Source organism: Anolis carolinensis, chromosome 3, assembly GCF_035594765.1.
Source record: "Anolis carolinensis isolate JA03-04 chromosome 3, rAnoCar3.1.pri, whole genome shotgun sequence".
NCBI classification, from domain to species: Eukaryota; Metazoa; Chordata; class Lepidosauria; order Squamata; family Dactyloidae; genus Anolis; species Anolis carolinensis.
The window spans coordinates 200,665,869-200,687,992 of NC_085843.1; the positions used below are offsets into that span (position 1 = coordinate 200,665,869).

At 38.8% G+C, this 22,124-nt stretch overlaps 1 protein-coding gene across 3 annotated transcripts in view; it reads left to right on the forward strand.

Moving 5' to 3' along the window:
* The window catches only part of mgmt (O-6-methylguanine-DNA methyltransferase), a 261,325-nt gene that overhangs the window by 185,200 nt on the left and 54,001 nt on the right, over positions 1-22,124 (forward strand). For all 3 annotated transcript variants that reach the window (XM_008106688.3, XM_062976078.1, XM_062976077.1), the window contains one exon: positions 10,044-10,204. In XM_008106688.3, coding sequence (XP_008104895.1) covers positions 10,044-10,204 — 161 coding nt within the window. The remainder of the gene's footprint in view (positions 1-10,043; positions 10,205-22,124) is intronic.

Sequence of the window (22,124 nt, forward strand, 5' to 3'; positions counted from 1 at the left end):
GTTTCCCGCAAGGGGATTCTTGCGGAGTCAATTCGTCAGCTTCAGGAGTGAGATCGTGTGTAGACTACGCTACTCCAGTTCCTTTGTTTCCAGGACCTTGCCACGGATCTTGTTCCAGTTCCAAGCCAGCCTTGTTCCCCGGACCTCGTCACGGACCTCGTTCTTGCTTCTTGCTTCTTGTTGCCTCGTATCAAGCCTTGTTTGCCAAGAATCTAGTTTGTTTCTCAGCCTTGTTGTCAAGCTCCATTGGACTAAAGGACCTTGTCATTTCCCCACACTTTGCTTGGCAAAGTGTGTGTTTCGGTTATTGGATTATAACTTTGGACTCTAATATCTCATATTGGACATTGTTTTCCTGGACTATATTTGACCTTTCCTGAAAGGTCTACTTCTGAACTTTATTCTTCACTTGTTTTTATTGACTTTATATATTCCTTTAATAAAGATATTAGATAGAATCTGGCCTCTGCGCATGGTTATTGGTGCGCCGTAGCCTGGGTCTTGACAACGCCAGGCAAATCGATGAGGGCTCCATCGATACAACCTCAATCGAAAAGGAGGAGGATGCAGTGGTCCTCCTCCTCAGCCTCCTCCAAGAAGGATATTCCTTCCTCCTCGGCCACCTCATCGAGAAGGTCCTCACTGATCCAACCGGTAAAACCTCAGAGATCTTTGTCTCAATCTCCGATCCGCCAGTTGTCCGAGGGTGAAATCCAGGACTCACCCCACCACTCTACTCAGACTGTGGTCCGGGTTTCGGTTCCAGAGACTCAAACTCAACAACCTCAAGTCTGCCAGGAACTGTCCCCTCCCTCGGTGACCCCTGAAAGGAAAAGGTAAACGGATCATCTTGCTAGAGCTGCACAAGCCTCCGCTTTGAAGGACTCTCAACAGCCTCCTCCTCCGACCTACTGGCCTTACTACCTCGTGAGATAATGCCACCCTTTCCTCTTTGGTCCCCTCAAGGGACCAAGGGCGATGAGCAGGACAATAACCAGAATCTGTGCATTCCGACTTGGTCTTGTCGCTAGGCCTTGACTTCTCACCTGCTCCAGAAGCCTATGTGGTCGACCCTCCATCTCCGATGGACAATGTTTGTGCTTTCACCGATCAAATAGTCCGAATGAACGATGCTCTTGGCCTGGAAATAAAACAAACATCTAAGGCCATCACAGACCCAGTGTTTAAGAGGGTCCAGGCAGAAGCTCCTCTGGCCACTTTGCTGCCATTTCTCCCATAGCTATTTGATGTGATTCGTGCCTCCTGGAAAACCCCGTCATCGATACCTCTGACTTTGAAAAGGATCGAAGCATGATACCGGATGGATGATGATTACTTAGAGTGTCTAAAGCACCATCCTGACCCCAATTCCGTTGTGGTCAAAGCAGCCCAATCCTCAGGCCGACAGTCAAACACCCCAAGCGACCGAGAAGGTAAACGCTTTGATGCCACCGGTCGAAAACTCTATTCCAGTGCCCTCCTTCTTTTCAGGATGGCTAACTATGGAGCCTGCATGGGGGCTTATCAACAGATACTGTGGGAAAAAGCCAAACCTGGCAAAATGGCACTATCGGAATCCTCGACCTTGTGTGACTGTGGAGCAGAACAAACAATTCCGGATCTGTATGCTTGCCCACAATGCCCTGCCTCATGCACAGAGGAAGAATTGTTTAAAGCTACAGACTATGCAATTGCTGTTGCCTGTTTTTGGTCTAAAGTTATTGAGCTGCTTGTGCCCCCTCTATTTTATCAGTTTTATACTTATTTAGGCAATGCTTTTGACATGAAGTAAATAAATTTTGTTTTTGTTGTATTTTTATGTCTGTAATTTTGTTGCTTTTAACACTACACCGCTTAGAATCCCAACAATGGTAGAAAAGTGGGACATAAATAAATTATTATTATTATTATTATTATTATTATTATTATTATTATTATTATGTCAATAGTACTTTTTGGGGACACACACACAAACACTTTCTTGGCTTAATATTGTAACTTGTGATATATCATTTGGGGAAAGTACGTTACATGCCTGTCTTGATTCACTATGTTTTACAGGCGTTCTTTGCTGAACAGTAGGCATTTGAAATTACATTGTTTAAAAATATATATGAATATTTGATTTTTCAATTAAACATCTGGCGTTCTGTCTCATATTCTAGACATGAATATGCAGTCATTCCATGCTTTTCCCTTTAGCTGTAGAACTTGTGTCTAGTTCTTCATATTAAAAGAAAAGATCAGAAAAATCAGCAACTATCTATAGCCTGAAGTTTACAGGCTGCTCTTAACCACCTCCTCTAACTGCCTATTGAGGTAAGTTCTTGTTCATAAAAATAATAATATAATAAATCTTTATTTGTATCCTGCCACCATTTCCCCGGGGGGACTCGAGGCGACTCACAGAAGCACTATAGTGATGCATATAAACCACAATAGAATTGCCATCTATTTCAAAATACAGTCTCTAATGAACACTTAATGCTAGATATCTGTGAGATAAAAGACAATTAATACATCCCATTTCAAAATATTACACAGAGTGATTACTGTAATCCTAGACACACATTCTGTAGACACATGAAATTTCAAACACAAATGTCTTAATGATTAGGAAATAAATATTTATATTGTTTTTGCAGATGCACGTGATTCAACTTGGGACAAGAATATTAGATTCTTGATATTCTTGTTCTATGGTTTGACTAAGCCCTGAATTTTGGTGATAGGCAAAGGAAATACTGTTGTGTTGCTTGCTGGGAGGAGAGCGGGTTGCACCAGATGGTAATTGTTTGGTACTGAGGGGGAAACTTACAGCTGAAGGGTATGGCCCGAGATGGAGAACCTGAGAAAATAAATGAGTAAAGTCAGGTGTGCATATTAAAGTTGCCCTGAAGCAACTACTTGCATAGTTAATTGCCTATGATAAAGCTGACCTTGGCACCATTGTGGAAACAGTATAACGTTCTGTAAGGACAACCAATTCTAGAAGTTATTCTAAGGACTAAAATCTATAAGCCTGTGTGTATGTGTATATGTATATGTATATGGATTTCCATTAAAATAATTCATTTGAATATATATTGAATGTAATTATTTACGCAGGCCCAGCTAGAGTCCTAGGTAAAGTAAAGTAAAGGTTTCCCCTGACATTAAGTCCAGTTGTGACCGACTCTGGGGGTTGGTGCTCATCTCTATTTCTAAGTCGAAGAGCCGGCGTTTTCCAAAGACACCTCCAAGGTCATGTGGCTGGCATGACTGCATGGAGCACTGTTACCTTCCCGCCGGAGAAGTACCTATTGATCTACTCACATTTGCATGTTTTTGAACTGCTAGGTTGGCAGAAGCTGGGCCTAACATCGGGAGCTCACACTGCTCCCTGGATTAGAGGTCCAAAAAGACAACCTACATGGTTTCAGATTCAATTACAGTAGAGTCTCACTTATCCAACATAAACGGGCCAGTAAAACCTTGGATAAGCGAAAATGTTGGATAATAAGGAGGGATTAAGAACGTCAAATTATGTTATGATTGTACAAATTAAGCACCAAAAAATCATGTTTTGCAACAATAGACAGAAAAATCAGTTCAATAGACGGTAACGTTATGTAGTAATTTACTGTATTTACGAATTTAGCACCAAAACATTGCAATGTATTGAAAACATGGACTACAAAAACATTGGCTACTAAGAAATTGACTACAAATAAGTTAGAATTGCCTAAAATGAACAACATTGTCGGAAATTAAATCCGTAAAAAGTTCAGTCCTTGCTGCCTAGAGAAACAGCTGTGGAGGCAGACTGCGTTGGATAATCCAAAATGTTGGATAAGCGAATGTTGGATAAGTGAGACTCTACTGTACTTGTATGACATTAAATCAGCTTTAAAATCATGGGTCACGAAGCATGACCCTGAATTTTTCCAAAATGGTATTGATGCCTGGGTTAAACAATGGCGCAAATGTGTACATATTGATGGTGACTATGTTGAACAATAGTTTTGTGTAAAGGACAGTTTAGGCTGTGATCTGTAGCAATTTCTGCTGTTATATGTTCATTCATAGGAGGCAAAACTTTTAGACCCACCCTTGTGTATGTATATATAGATGTGTGTGTATATGTGTGTGTGTGTGTGTGTGTATGTAGGTAGATAGATAGATAGATGGATGGGCAGGATCTAGTCAAAATCCTAATGGCACAAGACAGTTGATAGTATTTAATGACCTTCCATCATATCAGTTGAGTCTTTAGATGGGAGGGAGTCATGTCCTCCCTCCCATCAAAAAACCCTCTCCTTATCTTGCCATATGGACATAGGCATGAGACTGCTCACACCTCTAAAGTGTATGTAGTAACTTCCAAAGAAAACAATTGCACTCTTGGTGCCACAAGTGGTAGTAAGAAAGCTGTAGAAAGAAGTATACGCTCTATGGTTCACCAGAGGCATATGAGTACTATTCGCCGTCGAAATGGTTGCTTAGGCAGTCCAGCACCCAGATGATTGTGTTTTGTTTATGTGTGAGACATTCAGTTCTGAAGTACACTCATAAATCCTTTTATTGGACTACAATCCTGCACAGAGTTTGGCTGTTTAAAATCCCATTGAAGGTAACAGGATATAAGCTGCCAAACCCATGAAAATTGCAATGAAGATATTTTGGAAATGCTTTGATAATCCTTCAAATGTTGTATTACTTTCTTTAAAAAGGTCTCGGAAAAATCATTGAGTATAATTGAAAGACCTTCCTTATAAATAAGTTCCTGTTCCCTTTGTTTAAAAAAAATCCTTATTACTAATATATTGATACCTTGTCTATGAAAAGCTCATTTCAAAAGGGGGGGACCCTTATGTGGGTATTAAACTTCTTGAAAGGCTGTTTTTATTAATTGATTTAGCTGAGAAGAACAAACACAACATAGACATAAGGCTATCTGAACTCTTCATTTGTTACATTTACAATATTAATAACACTGTTTCCAGAATTTGTCACATCAAGTAAAAGATCTTCATTCCAGGCTGTCTTTTGGGGCCAAATTGAAACTGGATGCATGCATTTAATAAATTGTAGTCTCAAGTAGTCATTTTTGTAAATAATTAGCTTCAGTGGAAGAATAAGTTAGCATATTGTATGCATCTAATGTTGCAAATGTACATACCGCAAACTTTCCTATTAATCAACAGTCAAGCACTGTAAGTTGGGTCTCATACATAATGAATTGTGCTTAAGCCTCCTGGGTTTCATTGATAGAAAAATAAGAGAAAACACAAGTGTAGTAAGCTTTTGAATAAAATTTAACTAGATTGCTCTGCATCCTGTAATTGTTTTGGAATCATTAGGGACTAGACAATTCATCTGCAATTTGAGGGCTAGTTTTGCCTTCATCTATCAAAGAAGACTGTTTAAATGACATCAAGGTATTGATGTAACAACCTTTTTAAAAAATGTCCACACAAAATGTTAGCAGTATGTATGTACTTTATATGCATTTCTCTCTCAACCATGCTACTAGGAACTTCAACAGATTTTGTATAATATATTTTAATGTCATGTTTTAAAATATTAAAATATGTAAATGGAAATTATTTTTGTAAATAATGCCGTGAATATACTTGAAAGGCGGTATGAAATATCTGCAATGGACCAATAAATGCTATTACTGCTTGTAAGAGAAATACATAATTTTTGAGAAACATGAGAAATAAAAATTGCAGTTCATGCTGAAAGACTGGGGAAACAAGTTGCTCGGTCAGTCTGTCCATAGACATGCAAATATTGTGTCACATCAGCTTTATTCTCCAGGCTTACGTGGCTCATCCCATGGTCTACCTGACTTACTGCACATACTGAAAGGTTATGGTCCAATATTATGAGGACCATACAAGATTGTATGCTAACACAATCTTGTTAGGGTTAGCTCTGTCTCCTATAATGCTTGTTTGGAGGAGAATATGAGAGGGCATGTGCTAGGCTTAATGTCATTTCTAACTAGTGTTCTACAACTGACATTCATATATGCAACTCTGCTTACATTTTTTTTAAAAAGGTTTTCTTGTTAAGGAGTTTATGTGTAAGTTGACAATTGAGAGCTATTTCATTGTTCCAAAGCACAGATCTCTTCAAAAATAAATAAAAATGACACATTTTAAAAAATAAATCATTTCTTTTCTTGTGAAATAATTCTCACTTATTATAAGTAATAATAATAATAATAATAATAAAAACTTTATTTATATACCGCCATATCTCCCGGATGGGACTCAGGGCGGTTTACAGTCATAAAAGCAAACACAAACATTACATAACAACATAATACACATTATTAAACAAAGTAAAACAATACAATTATAACAATAAATCACACTTACATGACCAGATCAAGGGGACGGGAACCATAAAACCAATATATTAAAATTTATCATTTTAGGCTAGGGAAATCTTGTGCAATATATTCAGGCCCAGAAATCGGCGGTAGTCCAATGTAATTACTCAAAAACCTGCCAACACCACCAGGTCTTCAGTTCCTTATGGAAATTGGATAATGTAGGGGATTGCCTGATCTCTTTTGGCAGTGCATTCCAGAGCCGGGGGGCCACTGCCGAGAAGGCTCGTTCCCTCGTCCTCACCAGCCGCACTTGAGACGGTGGTGGGAGCGCGAGAATAAATATTCATTTGAGGGAAGCAGATCGATGTTTTACATGGATATAGATGGGCAAACTGGTGGATCTGCTACCATACGGCTGGTGGATCCTTTGTTGATGTCACCATTGCTTCTCTTACAGCTATTCTGAGATGAATAAGAATTCTGACAAGTCCGAACCTTTGCTTCTAGACTGAGAAAACTATTCTTCAACGTGGGGCAGCTGCAGGAGGAGTGGTAGTAAAATCAAGAATAAAGTCTGAGGTCCCTTCTGCACTGCCCTATATCCCAGGATCTGATCCCAGATTGTCTGCCTATCCCAGTTTTTATTTATTTATTTATTTATTATTGCATTTTTACCCCATTCTATCTCAACCCCAGAGGGGATTCACAGTGGCTTTCAAATTGGCAATATTCAGTGCAACATTAAAACATACAAATATAAAATACATTATGTATAAAAATCATAAAAAACAATGCCATATAAATAACAGTTACATAAACTGTTAAACATTGCACATAGACACAAAATCATAATCCTTTACAATTTACATTGCATTCCATTCACTTCATAGCTGCATGTTGCTCTGTACTACTTTCCAAATGCTTAGTTCCATAGCCAGGATTATATGGCAGTGGAGACTCATATAATCCAGTTCAAATCATATAATCTGGGATCAGATCCTGGGATAGAGGGCAATATATGTAGATGTTATTAATTGTTTATTTCACTCTATGTGTTTTATTGTGTTGTATTTTATTGTATTTATGTTGTGAGCCGCCCTGAGTCCCTTTGGAGATGGAGCGGGATATAAATAAAGATGATGATGATGATGATGATGATGATGATGATGATGATGATGATGATGATGATGATGATGATGATTATAGATCCAGCCTGAGTCTGTGTAAATATGGTGGAGTGCTTTTCCTATGTGATGCCCTTAGCAAATCATTCCAGAATAACAATTAGATTGGGTGATTGCTGACTAGGATACTATTCTCTGTTGCTATCTCTAATGCGTTAATATAAGAAAGAATTACAATGTGAAACTTCCATTTTCTAGTATCAAAATTGAAGCATATCCTTTGCTCATGCACTGAGAATTGTACAAAAAATGTACTGAAAGTCTGTTGCTTATTTTGCTGTAGCTGTACTTGAGATGATTGATATATGAAGATTGTCTTGTTCTTTTTAATGAAAGTTCTGCATGCAATAATGAGCAAGTTTTTAGATTTTAATACAAGGCAATAAAGCATTATTTAGATGCCTTGCCCACTGTCCAAGAAGTTTTGAGTAAATTCTTGGTGTTACTTGACAATGGTTTACATTTATCAGTTATCATATTTGTAAACATAACTGTCACCAATACTCTTATTATGATTCTTTATTTTAAAAAAAGGAAGAAGGATAAGTTCTACAAGACTTGTTTCTTTAAAAAGCAGAAATAGTAAACTTTTTCATAACACAAATGTCTTCTGTTATTATTTTTATCCATGTATATCATGGCGCATCCGTTAAATTGATCATCATACATGCCTCTTGCAGAATATTAAAAGAACCTGTGAGGGTATCAACCATGAATAAGTAATTAATCCTAGGAAATCATTAGATTAGAAGCATATAGCAGAAATATGTGGGGAAAACGAGAAGTTGGGATATTAAATGTATGTTTAAAGCATGAATTTTAAGATAAATGTTCCTACTATAAACATTCTGCAGGTGTACTTTTAAGAGGAGAAAAATGCTTAGAATTATGGGCTTCATGTTAAGTAAATTTTGAAAGGCTGAAAAATAAAAGATATCTGTATTCTCGAGAGAGAGGTAGGATGGTAACTAATTCAAGCAACTCTGTGATTATAGATTACCAGTGAGAAATAAGATAAGTAGAAGGATAAAACAGAGGGAGAAGAAACTATGTCCAAATGGGTATTGGACCAGTAACCTGCTTGATAAAACAGGGATTTTACAAATATCCATTTCTCGAGAAATCACAACCCTCCCCTTTCAGGAATTTTTCTCACTTACCTTCTACTAAATATAATTTCATTAAGTCTAAAGTCATCTTCCTTTTCTCTAAACAGATATAAATTTGTAGTGCAAAACTTGTAGGGTTTGGATTGGGTTTTGCTAAGATTCCTTTAAGGTTCTGCCTATTTGTAAAAGCTCTATTTAATTCTCTCAGCAACCAGTTAGAACTTTAATCCAGGAAATAAATGAATTGCAAAATGGGGCAACATTGTTTAAAGCAACAATGTAAATTCTTCTTTTTCTTGGTGATTTTAATCATTTTGCCCTATTTGAGATTTCCTGTAACAAATGACTTATTAGTATTAATAAATGTATGTCATGCCTCTCTATGTCTGTGCAGTTTTCAAAGACAATGATTTCTCCATTGCACTTCTTCCTAGCTGCAGGATGTTCCAGGTTGTTGGTTGTAAAGCCTAAAGGGTTCTGTGTCATGAGTTTGATCAAAGCACAATCTTACTCTGCTGAAAGCAAAAATTTCCAAATTAGCCTGTTGCTTTGTCCCATTTTATTGTGCTCCATATCTGGCTTACCTATATATATTTCTCTTTTGGACAGATATTCACAAATGAATGAACATATATACCGGTGCAACCTAGTAAAATCATTATCAGATGGGCCAATGATTTGGGCCCAATCTACACTGCCATATAATGCAGTTCCTGAATGCAAATTAACTGCATTGAAGTGGATTATATGGCAGCATAGTCTCAATCCAGTTTAAAACAGTTAATGTGCATTCTGCAACTAGATTATATAGCACCATGGATCCAGCCATGGTGGCTCTACTCTAGTTGGACTAGACCAGTGGTTCTCAACCTGTGAGTCCCCAGATGTTTTGGCCTTTAACTCCCAGAAATCCTAACAACTGGTAAACTGGCTGATCTTTCTGGGACTTGTATGCCAAAACACCCAGGGACCCACAGGATGAGAACCACTGGACTAGACCATAGTTCACATGTCTTAAAGTAGTAATGGGCCAGTTGCTGAATAAATGTCTGACATTTTACTTGTAGCTGTTCGGATATGTTTTGTGCAAACTTACTAAGGAGAGCTTTTTCCCTTTTGCTAAAATATATATTATTTGTTCCTTCAACTTTGAAATCATGTTATTATACTTGTACTAGATTTTTGTCCCCTCAGATTTGAATAATATGACATATACTTAAGGATTACATAGATTTTGTTGTCTAATTGGAAATTGAGGTTCTTTATTGCAGCTATCTTTTGTAATTTGATTCTGTTTGTGAGAGAGATTTTGTATTTGAGACAAAAGATTCGCTCCGCGTGGAATTTGTTTATGCCATTCTAGGGTAACAATTCTTTCACAATAATATTTTAAAATATATCAAACTTCTGTTTTTGTTCTAGTCATCCAGAGACTTTGGTGTCCTGTGAGGTAGTCGGAGCCACAGAAGATATGACAGAACCACTGAAGCAGTGCACAGCTTGGCTTCAGGCCTACTTCTGTGAGCCACAGATGATAGAGAAGCTTCCAATACCTCCTTTCCACCATCCACTTTTTGAGCATGGTCTGTATATTGATTAATGTCATATTGGGTGGTTTTTTGGGAGGGGACATTCCCCCCATATCCATGAGAGTTTATGATGTTTACATTTAATTTGTGTAATTTATTGCAAAATTTTAAAATTAAAATATGACATCTTGGTTAAAAGGATTTAAAATGGGTATGTCTTAAATATCAGTAAGTACCAAACAAACCACCAGTAATATTTATCCTGCCCTCCCAAAAAAGGCTGCTACTGTTTGGCCACTTAGATTGTTTTACGTCTCATTGCAAAGTTCTTTACTCTTCTCTGTCATCTTCAGCCCAGCTACATAAAATCTTAAAACAGTAAGGAATTTCATACTTTCATTCCCCAATTTTAACAGATCCAGAACTTACCAAAACCATATGACATATACTAAGAGTACAGGAGGACTTAATCTTTGTTTGTAAGTAAACTCTAGAGACATTAATTTTTAAACCAATAAATGCCATTTAAGAAAATTTATTTGGCAAAAGGAAGAAATGAGTAAGGAGGAAAGGGGGAAGACAAGATGTAATGACCAACCATGAAATAATGAGGCCAGGCCTCAAAAAATGGATTCAACCATGGCCACTTTATTTGACCTATGTAAGGGTCCTTCTACACATGCACTAAAATCCAGAAGAAACTGGGATAAAAAGTGGGGGGGGGGGGCCTAAATGACATTTCACAAAATTGCAAGCTAAATCGGGTTAACAGTTGAAAAGCATGTGTTTAAAAGGTACTCTTAAAACCAACTTCTGGCCAAAAATGTGCATATTTACATGATTGTATATCCCTGCAATCATGAAAAACACTTGACTTCCTTCCTATACCCTGATGTGAAGTGCTCCAGCACATGTGCATGTTTTTTTTAAAAAAAGAAACAGCTGATTAGGGCTGTCAAAATATGGACCCACAGACACACAGGTGGCTACACGGAAGCACAATGGGAAACAGTTGCAATTCGATCTTTGCAGCCATTCCTTTGTACTTATCTTTATGATATTAAGCAGAGCTTGAATGTATAGTTTGGTGAAAAGAGAGATAAGAAATCTGCTTGTGTGCACATTTACATATCCTCATAAACACATATACAATCCAGCGCATCTTGGAGAGATTTTTTTTTTAAAAAAAACAACCTTCCACCGGATGTCCCTCGTCCATTTTGCGGACTTGTAAAATTCACTACAAAGGAAGGTGTCAGGATGGTTGGGGACTATTTCCTGAAGCTGATAGGTCTGTGCCTGGACTTGCTGTCAGATCCTTTGATTTTTAAAACCTGTTATTTAATCCAAATTTTGATGCTGTCTATGGATTGCTCACCCAGTCAGTCATTTACTGGAAAGCTAACCCAGAGCACTCCCTCCCTATTTATAAGGGCTGGGGAGGTTAGTTCCAAAGGCAAATTCCTTTCGAACGCTCTGGATTCCATGATCTAAAGAGGCCATTCCAGCCCCTAACCTTTCACTACAAGGAGGTGCCAAAGTGTACACTGAACTTTTATAAGAGGATCATGAGAGAGTAGACTGGGCTTAAAAACCTAGGACCCCCCCCCCACACACACACACACACACACACACACGTGAAGCCCTGGCTGCTTTAACCCAGGCTTCCATTTATAGAGACTATCAAATAGCTCTCTCACCTGCAGCACTAGTTGTTGTGTGGTCTCAGGAGAGTAAAAAGCCTTCAAATAAACTAGCTGTTATATTTTAGATTTTTGAACAGAAATAAAAATACAGGAATTTTGTGGGAATTTGAGATGAATAAATTGCTTGGCCATCTGGATTGTTTCCATTTCCTTAATGCATCTTGCCTGGTCAGTTTCAGCTCACTGAGATACTGATAAACATAACTAAGCTCTGAATTTACACTGGGACATAAAAGGTGGGACATATATATGGTATTGTAGAACTCCAGAATAACAAATACTCTGGAGCATACTATTCTTTAGAATATAAGCTTCACCCAACACTCATGAACGTCATTTGGGCTTTTCCACCATTTCCTTGAAACTTAAAAATCCCATTGGGAGATTATTTTCTCATCTCTGTCTTACTAAAAACAGTCTGCTGTGAACTAAAAATAGGTTTAACCTAACTGAGTTCAGCTCAAGCCTTAAGTCAATAATCTTTTTGCCATTCAGAGCCTTTGAAGAGTTTTTAAAGGTAGCATTTAATTTCTATTGTATCCAAGCATTATGAGCTAGGTAAAATTCATAGACTGAACCAGGTAATTACAAGCTCTGGTATCATTCATGGCAGAATGTGGGTCAGTGACTCATCCATCAAAACATTTGGGGGAATTTACACCAGGATTGCTGGATTTCTCCTGCTCTCTTTTGTTGATCTCCTGTGGGAAGCTTGTTCCCTGCATGCTGTCTTCCCATTTTCTGATTTTAGAGTGAGCATTATGATAATTAATTTTGGAATTGATCATGCACAGTTGCTCTCGCTGCAATATTCTACTTTTTATCATTTATTTTAATTGCTCGTTTTATGCAAGTCATTCTGAGCATTTCTAATTTTGAAGAATATTACAGTGCTATAAGAGATCACTTAACATTATTATTAAAAGACTTTAGAGAGGGAGGGATTGGGAATAAGTGGAATACAATAGCTGACCAAGCCTGATAACCTACTTTCTGATAGTTAAAGGGACTCTTGATTGATATTAACCTATTAGTATGACTGTCCTTTGATAGAAAGAAGGAAATGAAAAGAGTCAATTTATGTCTTAAGACCTGAGTTTCAGTTGTCACTAATAAAGAATCATTTTAAAATGTGATACAGAATTCTTCATACTGTCAGCTTTCAATACTTCCTATTTGAAACTACAGATTTTTCTAAGCAAGTGTGGATTATTGTGCTGGTAGTCTTTTTGCACCAAATTTACCTTCCCATGGAACTGAAAATTGAAATGTTTAATGTCTGTTTGCATCACTGATCCAGCTTTGGAGCCAATAAATATTTTTCTCAGATTAATATATGAAATTTCAATAGGGACCCCCTCATTCATTTATTAGAGTATGGACTTATTTATTTATTTACTAGCTTGGGTACCCGGCAGTGCCTGAGTTATTTGAAGAAGGCATTGTGTTGTTGTTGTTTTTTGGATGTTAGATAATATCCAATGGGTAATTTGTAACACTATGTATTAGAAAGAAGTCAGTATTTGCTTTTGTTTTTTATGAATGCACCCATTCTCTGTGGTCTGTGAGACCTGAATCAGGTGAAGGTACTGCAAATCCCATCATCCATGGTCCAGCCTCCCCCAAACCTCACCAGGACGTAAAGTGGATCGGGGGGGGGGGGGGCGTCCTGTGTGCTAGGTTTAGTCCTGGTCCATCATTAGTGGGGATCACAGTGGTCTGTGAGAGCTGAAGTGATTGAAAGTACTGCAAATCCCATCATCCATGGTATGCTCTCCCCAAACTTCACCAGGATGTTAGGCGGGTCATGGGGGCTGTGTGCCATGTTTGGTCCCAGTCCATCATTCATGGGGGTCAAAGTAGTCTATAGCAGTGAGTGAAGTTATTACAAGTCCAATCATCCATAGTCCATACTCCTCCAAACCACAACAGGATGTAAAATGAGTAATGGGGGCTCTGTGTGCCAAGTTTGGTCCTAATCTGTCATTGGTGGGGGGTTGCAGTGGTCTGTGGGAAGTGGCAGCCAATCAGAAAGCAGAAGGAAACACCACCGCATACATACAAACACACATACACCCACTGACTTTTGTTATATACTAGCTTGGGGACCTGGCAGTGCCCAGCCTTTTAGATGAGGACATTGTTTGTTTTGGGGTATTCTGTATTTTTGGTTTGGTAATGTGTAACTCTATTTATTAGGAAAAACCCAAGTCTGGTCCAGATCCGAAGTTGGCCGAGTTCAGTGTTGTGTGAATAAGGGTGAACTACAACTCCCAGAGCTAAGGTCAATCACCCCCAAACCCCACCTGTATGCATAGTTGGGCATGTTGGATCTGTGTGCCACGTTTGGTCCAGATCTGATGTCAGCTGGATTCAGTGCTCTCTGGGTAAGGGTGAAGTACAATCCCAGATCCTAGGTCAATCACGCCCAAACCAGGCCTGTATGCACAGTTACGCATGTTGGGCCTGTGTGCTAAGTTTGGTCCATATCCGAAGTTGGCTGGGCTCTCTGCTCTGTGGATAAGGGTAAGGATTGCACCCAGAGCCAAGATCAATCACCGCCAAACCTCGCCTGCATGCACAGTTGGCTGTGTTAGAGCTATGTGTCAAATTTGGTCTAGGATGTGGCATTGGCTGGGTTCAGTGCTTTCTGGATAAGGGTGAACTACAACTCCCAAAATCAAGGACAATGCCCACAAACCCCTACAGTATGTTCAGTTGGTGATGGGGCTTCTTTGTGCCAAGTTTGGTCTCAGTCCAATGTCATTGAGGATCACAGTATCAGTAATAGTACTGCAAGTCCCATAATCTGTGGCAAGTGTGGTCCTGATCCATTGTTGGTTGGGTTCACAGTGCTCTCTGGATGTAGGTCTAGTACAACTCCTGCAAATTATGGTGAATTCTGCCCAAATCTCTTGTTCAGTTGTTGATCAATTTCTCTGTTAACTATGCCATAGAAAAAAGTAGGAAAAGGTTAAGGGAGAGGAAGTGGGCGGGGACATGCAAATTAAGGAACTCTGGGATGTCCATCCTGGAGAAAAAACAGAACATCCAGAATGAAATTGTCCCCGCAGGAAAGCCTTCACTTGGGTGGGGGGCAGAATGGTGTTTGTGGAGGACACTGGCAGGGTTTGGGCTACATGTTCATGGTGCTCACTATAACCTGCACGTTAATGGAGAGAGGGGCCATGGTGTCTTCTATTCAGTGGAAATATAGCTGTTTGTAGAGGCTGGAGGCTGTCTGAGTAAGTGAACACCCCTGCCACATACACACATACACATTTTTCATTTTTATTATGTGTATAGATATAGATATACTGTATTTATATCCCGCACTTCTCACATCGAAGGGGACTCAGAGCAGCCTTACAATCAGCAACAATTTGATGCCATTTCAACAAACAATAAAATAAACATATACATTAAAACAAAAAATTAAAAGCAATATAAACATTAAAATACAGTATTAAAATCACGCAATCAGTCAAAAGCCATTTCGGTCATTATTGAACATAACTCCATTTCACTTATAGCCCTGCACTATTGGCCAAAGATAAACTGGAAAAAGGAGTGCAAAATAGAAATGCTAGTCAATCTATTTGATGACTAACATTGATAAATAGTTGCAAACCATACTTTAAAATATACCAAATTTCCTATAAAATACATTTTTATTAGACTAAACAAATAATCTCAAATTTACATCATTATCTGAACAAATATGCTTAGTGTTATCTGAATTTTTTTATATCCTTGCTTTATTTTCTATCAAACATGCTACTTTCCTAAATTCTCTGTATCAAATAAAACAGGTAAGTTAGGAATTTTTTGCAGGTAGGAAAAATTTGGCTGAAGTTAGTTAGATAAGAGCACTGCCATAATGAAATAACAGATCCAACTACAAAATATGAAGAGAACTTCTTATCTGGAAAGAAATTGTAGAGCACTTTTAATAGAAAGAAGAGATGAACAGATCAACAGAATTCAACTACAAATGGCCTGATCCTGGATTCAGTGTTGCCATCAATGAATTTATAGGCTTAGCAACTGGAAAATATCCTGAGGCTCTCTTTCTCAGTAAAATGAGAGTAGTACATTTTCAAACCAGCTGGTTTGTTAAAGAAATGAAAAGAAAATTGGGTACCAAAAAGGGCTTCTTTCTGCCTGTGACTAATAGCAGCCCTCGGGCAATGCTGTTACTCTAGCATGCAGCAGTCACCTCAGAATAAGACCCTTTGGAAGCCTATGTTTTTCTTTGCTGTGTTGTTCAGTCAGGTCATAGTGCAAAAGGTGCATAAACCTCTAATTTTGAGAAAATGTTTCCTTGCTGTGGCTTAATTTAAGTCCCCGGTGTTGTGTTGTCCACAAGGCTTGTTGTCCGCGTACACAGAGCCCTGCTAACAAATCTTTTTCATTGCAGTTGCTTTTTATCCTCCTGTCCATCTCACCAGCAGACATTTAGTGTGGAATTAAAGGCTAAAGGGTTTCCAGACATATTTCTGGTGGTGTGTACAGAAACTCCTGGGTGCCAAATTCTTATCCTCCACCTACTTTTCATAAGAAAGCCTTATCAGTGCCAACATTGCGACTTTTAATCCTTTGTCTATGTATATCTTTTTGTCTATGGGGGCTGCAGAGTTATGTATTCATAGAAAATTGCAACTATTGTCCCATCTGTAATTGTGGAGAGGTTTTAAGGCATTTTAAGGCCCCTGTGTTGGGGAGGCTCCATTTTTTGAGTGGCAGGGTTTTATTGATGCAAATGGAAGCTCTTGTTGTTATTGTTTTAAAGTGGATTGTTTTACATTCAACTCCACATTTCACAAGAGGACAGATATGGGTGAAATACATATTTCTTCCACTTACTCTAATACCTGGCTGAACTGCCTTTAGCCACTTGGAAGGAAATGTGTAGCTTTCAACACTCATATGGTTCCAATATCAACATGCATACTGCTGCTATATATGAATGCACCCATTAGAAAATGCATATGAATCTGGGTGAACTACAATTCCCAAAATTGTGAGTCAGTGCTCCCCAAACCATACCAGTATTCAAAGTTGGCTGCATTGGATCTGTGTGCCAAATTTGGTCCATATCTGTCATTAGTGGGGGTCTCAGTAGTTCGTGGAAGTGAGTGAAGGTACTGCAAACCCTGTCATCTGTGGTCCTGATCTGTCATTGGTGGTGGTCTGTGGGAGCTGAATCAGATAAAGTTACTGCAAGTACCATCCTCTGTGGTCCATCCTCCCCTAACCCGCACTGGGACGTTAAATGGGTCATTGGGGGGGGGGGGGTCCTGTGTGCCAGGTTTGGTCCTGGTCCATCATTAGTGGGGGTCACAAATATGGGTGAAGTACATATTTCCTCCACTCACTAATACCTGGCTGAACTGCCTTTAGCCACTTGGAAGGAAATGCGTAGCTTTCAACACTCATATGGTTCCAATATCCATGTGCATACTGCTGCTATTTATGATCACACTCTGAAAACATGGATCCTGCAAACCAGCTGGCAGGTGGTAGAAAGGGTACATCGGATGAAATGGAGTGGAAAAACTTGAATGTTTTAATCCTTTCCTTTCCCTTACACAAAAAGAAAACTAACTTCACAATGTCAGGATGCGTTCATATTAGTTTTCGATTTTAAAAACCTATTATAATCAGGTGGAACTGTTCAGCGGTGCTTTACTTGCTGTTTCTTTATCTTGTTACTATGAGCATAAAGCAGTCTGAATTGTTCACCTTGATTTGATTTCTCCACACATTCCAGTAACACCAGCATGTATACTTTTCTCAGACACATCTCCATCTCAACGTTAAACAGGAGAATAGTTGGCTAGTTGAAGTGACTGAAGGCAATTCAAAATGACAGCAGAGCTCAAAGTAAATGAACAAGCTAAGAAAGGCCAGTCAGGCTTTTCCACTTGCTGAATCATTTCTATTTAAATAAGACTATCAGAAAGCTCATGGTCATATTTTTCTTTATTTGTTGTACCTAAACCTTCATTTATCTGTTGAGCTGCTTATATGAAAACAATCTCTAATGAATTCCTGATACATTAGTAATAAGATTTTTTCTTCTATTTTTTGGCCTCTCTTCCATTGCATGCAATTCTCATATGTTGTTGTTGTTGTGGCCTTCAAGTCATTTCCAACTTATGGTGACCCTAAGGCTAACCTGTCACAGGGTTTTCTGGAGCTGAGGATGTGTGACTCAGTGAGAGTCACGTAATGGGTTCTCATGACCGAGCAGGGCTTCATGTCCTGGTCTCCATAGTCCAACACTCAAACTACTACACAATGCTCTATTTAAAATATATGTTTTACTAATATGGAAGAAAGTTAATACTTTTTTATTGCTCTTCTGTCTTTTACCAACTAAACCATAGCAGTATCTTCTGGTCTGAGAATTAGCAAGCATCTGAAAATATCATCCAAACATAACACAGGAAAAATGTCACTCATTATTGCTTTTGTTTATCCATAAACATGGAATGCCTAGGGTCAAGGGTTCTTTCTTTTTGTGATTTGATATGTACTAATGCTTGAAACTGCTACAGTCTGAAGCTACTGCAGTATTCTAAAGACCTCATCACATGGATAAGGTCCCCAGTTGGATTTGCCAGCCTCTGTGGTGAATCGGTGGAGCAGCAAGGCAATCCCAGTACCCCACCTCGCCCACAGTGATGCTTCCCCATCCCATGTGGGGAAGCGTCGCTGAGCGGCTACCCCCGTGCTGGCCCCACTGTTTTGAGCAGAACATGGGAAACATCCTGCCACGCCAGGCATGTAGCTGGGGGGGGGGGGGCTTGAGGGGCTTCAGCCCTCCCCCAAATTCTCAGTGTGGTCCACGAGAAGGCCTTGCATTTATTATTTAAACTGTTATGTTTATTCATATCATGATCTGATCACCATGCTCAATATATCCCATATGCATGGGGGTATTGGGATAAAGGTAAAAAAGGTTTGCTAGGGTAGATCCTCTCTCACTCAGTCTCAGACCCACCCACCCCGAACCAAAATCCCAGCCCCCCCCCCAAAATCAACATCCTGGCTACGGGCCTGTGCCACATTGTCAGCATTTTTTAACCACGGATCCTCGCCAGGAGTTGCTGTATGTTGTGTGATGGGTGATGTGGGGCTCCAAGGAGAAAGTGTCCTGACAGCATCCTAGGATGCTGAAATCACCTCATGTGATGAGCTGGTAAGAATCATAGAGCCTACAATTTGGTTTCCTTCTTACATATCAAAATGATAACGCACTTTGCTTTCAGAATTCATATTCAAGTTCTGTTATTTCCTAATTTTAGTGTCATGGTTAAGTCACAGTCATTATCTCATTCAGCGGAAGCAGCTTTCTAAGGTTTAAAAACAAAATGGGTACTAAAATATTAAAGCATCAGGATTGACACAAACTTCTATATTTCCCCTTTGCTTTACATGAAGGCTCAAAAATGGTTGAGCTTCATTAGATGGAGCTGGAGGGTTTAAAACCTTCAGATGCCATTTTATTGATTATAAAAGGATAGCAATTTCTGTACTCAAATTAAGTGGGAAAGTAAAAGCTGGTATAAAAACTTAATTCTTAAAAGGTTTAAGCCAGTGAACTAATTTTTCAGGGGCAGTGAAAATCTGTTAGGGTATAATTAAGCTCTGTGTGTTAAAGAAAAAACTACACTGCTGATCATAACATGCAGGAGCTAATGTAGGTCAGTAGTTAAGCAATTAAGTTTGGACCACACCTGGTAAGGTGTGGCTGTGTGTGTGTGTTAGCTCCTGCTTTTGCTTTTGCTTTTGGATCCCTCTTCTTTTGGAAGAAGAGGCTGAAGAAGCCATGCTCTTTGAATCTTGCAATTCTTCTTGCATCTTGAAATGTTAACAAGGACTATATAAGTTTGTTATACTGTAAGATTTATGTTTTGATGCAACACTGCAAGTTTATGTTTGGACTCTCCTTAAAAGAGTAATATTTTACTGTTTTTTTTCCCTTTTGCAACTGTGCAAAATTATTGTGTCTTTGTTGGACTAGACTGAATTCCGCTTGAAACGCAACAAAATCTAGGTCTGTTGCTTTATGTAGCTCCCTCTAAAAAGTGAGTGAGATAGGAAGTAGGGCTGATCAAAAGACCTGGAAGACATGGAAGACACCCATGAATTTAAAGACAGGGATGCAGACTTTCAGATGTCTTGAATCAATACAGAGAGGTCACTGCATGGCAAGCATGAACAGTTTACATAGCAGGAAGCTGATAACTACTGTACTTCTTGGTGATTTTTAATGTGAAGAGCAAAAGAGACTCTTGAAATGGGAAGGAGCAGAAGGAAATACAGGTGCTAAAGTTGACCCTCAATTTAATTGCAAAGACTTGGCAAAACCAGTTCTTCAACAATAAGTATTAAAGTTTTCAGCTAAAGCTAAAATATTTCAGGAAAGGACTAGATCTAGTACTCTCAATTAGATATGCCATTTTCAGTCCTACTGAAGGGTGAATATTGTGCAATATTTTTACCAATCCATTTTTTGCCATTAACTATCTCTGTCAAAATTATGTCTTGTGTTTTTAGAGAATCATTTTGGAAATGTTATACTAAACTTAACATTGGCCTTAATAAGGGCAAAATTCAAACTAGAACATTAAAATAATGATACAGTATTTTGAGCCACTGTGTATGTATCATGATGACTGAGTTCCTGTGTCCATCAACTGCAGTGCTAGTACATTTTGGGAGACTGGATGTGCTCTGACATATTAGGATTATGGAGAACAGAAATAGAAATTCACCCTCAGAGTAACTGAAGGGTGGAGAACACCAAAGAAATACATTATAACTTTGTGAATACCTTACATTATTGCAACCCTTCATTTCTAAAATATGCAAGTACGTTTATTTTGTTCCTATCATGTTACTTCTTCTATCGCACTGTCCTCTGGTATACATAAAAACCCAAATTACCTGACACTTTGTATTCAGATTGGTCCTATTTTGCAGGTCAGCTTTCATAGTTACATACATCCCCCTTTCTTATTAACCAGTTCTTTGATATCCCAACTTTACCACATTGTTGCACCAGCACTTAAATATATCGATCTGCTACTACTATGGAAGTGGAAGAAGACAGCAGAATATGAAGGACAAGATACCTCTTCCAGAAAATCAGAAACCAGAGGCAAATTTCAGGCAAAAATGGGCATGATCAAAAACAAAGATAGCAGGGACCTAACAGAAGCTGAAGAGATCAAGAAAAGGTGGTGAGAATAAACAGAAGATCTGTATAGGAAGGATAATAATATAGAGGATAGCTTTGACAGTGTGGTGAGTGAATTAGAACCAGACATCCTGAGGAGTGAGGTTGAATAGGCCTTAAGAAGCATTGCTAATAACAAGGCAACAGGAGATAACGGGATCCCAGCAGAGTTGTTTAAAATCTTGGAAGGTGATGCTGTCAAGATGATGCATGCCATATGCCAGCAAATATGGAAAACACAAGATTGGCCATCAGATTGGAAAAAATTAATTTATATCCCCATACCAAAAAAGGGAATGCTAAAGAATGTTCAAACTTCCATACAGTGGCACTTATTTCCAATGCCAGTAAGGTAATGCTCAAGTTCCTGCAAGGCAGACTCCAGCAATACATGGAGCAAGAGTTGCCAGATGTCCAAGCTGGGTTCAGAAAAGGCAGAGGAACGAGAGACCAAATTGCCAATATCCACAAGATAATGGAGGAAGGCAGGGAATTTCAGAAAAACATCTACTTCTGCTTTATTGACTATTCTAAAGCCTTCGACTGTGTGGATCATAATAAACTATGGCATGTTCTTGGTGGTATGGGGATACCAAGTCACCTTGTCTGTCTCCTGAGAAATCTGTATAAAGACCAAGCAGCCACAGTAAGAACAGATCACGGAACAACAGACTGGTTCAAGATTGGGAAAGGAGTACGACAGGGCTACGTACTTTCACCCTACCTATTCAACTTGTACGCAGAACACATCATGCAACGTGCAGGTCTTGACGATTCTAAGACCGGAGTTAAAATTGCTGGAAGAAACATTAACAACCTCAGGTATGCAGATGATACCACTCTGATGGCCGAAAGTGAGGAAGAGCTGAAGAGCCTTATCACCAGGATGAAAGAAGACAGTGTAAAAGCTGGGTTGCAGTTAAACGTCAAGAAAACCAAGATCATGGCAACTACACCTATTGATAATTGGCATATAGAAGGAGAAAACGTGGAGGTAGTGACAGACTTTGTATTTCTA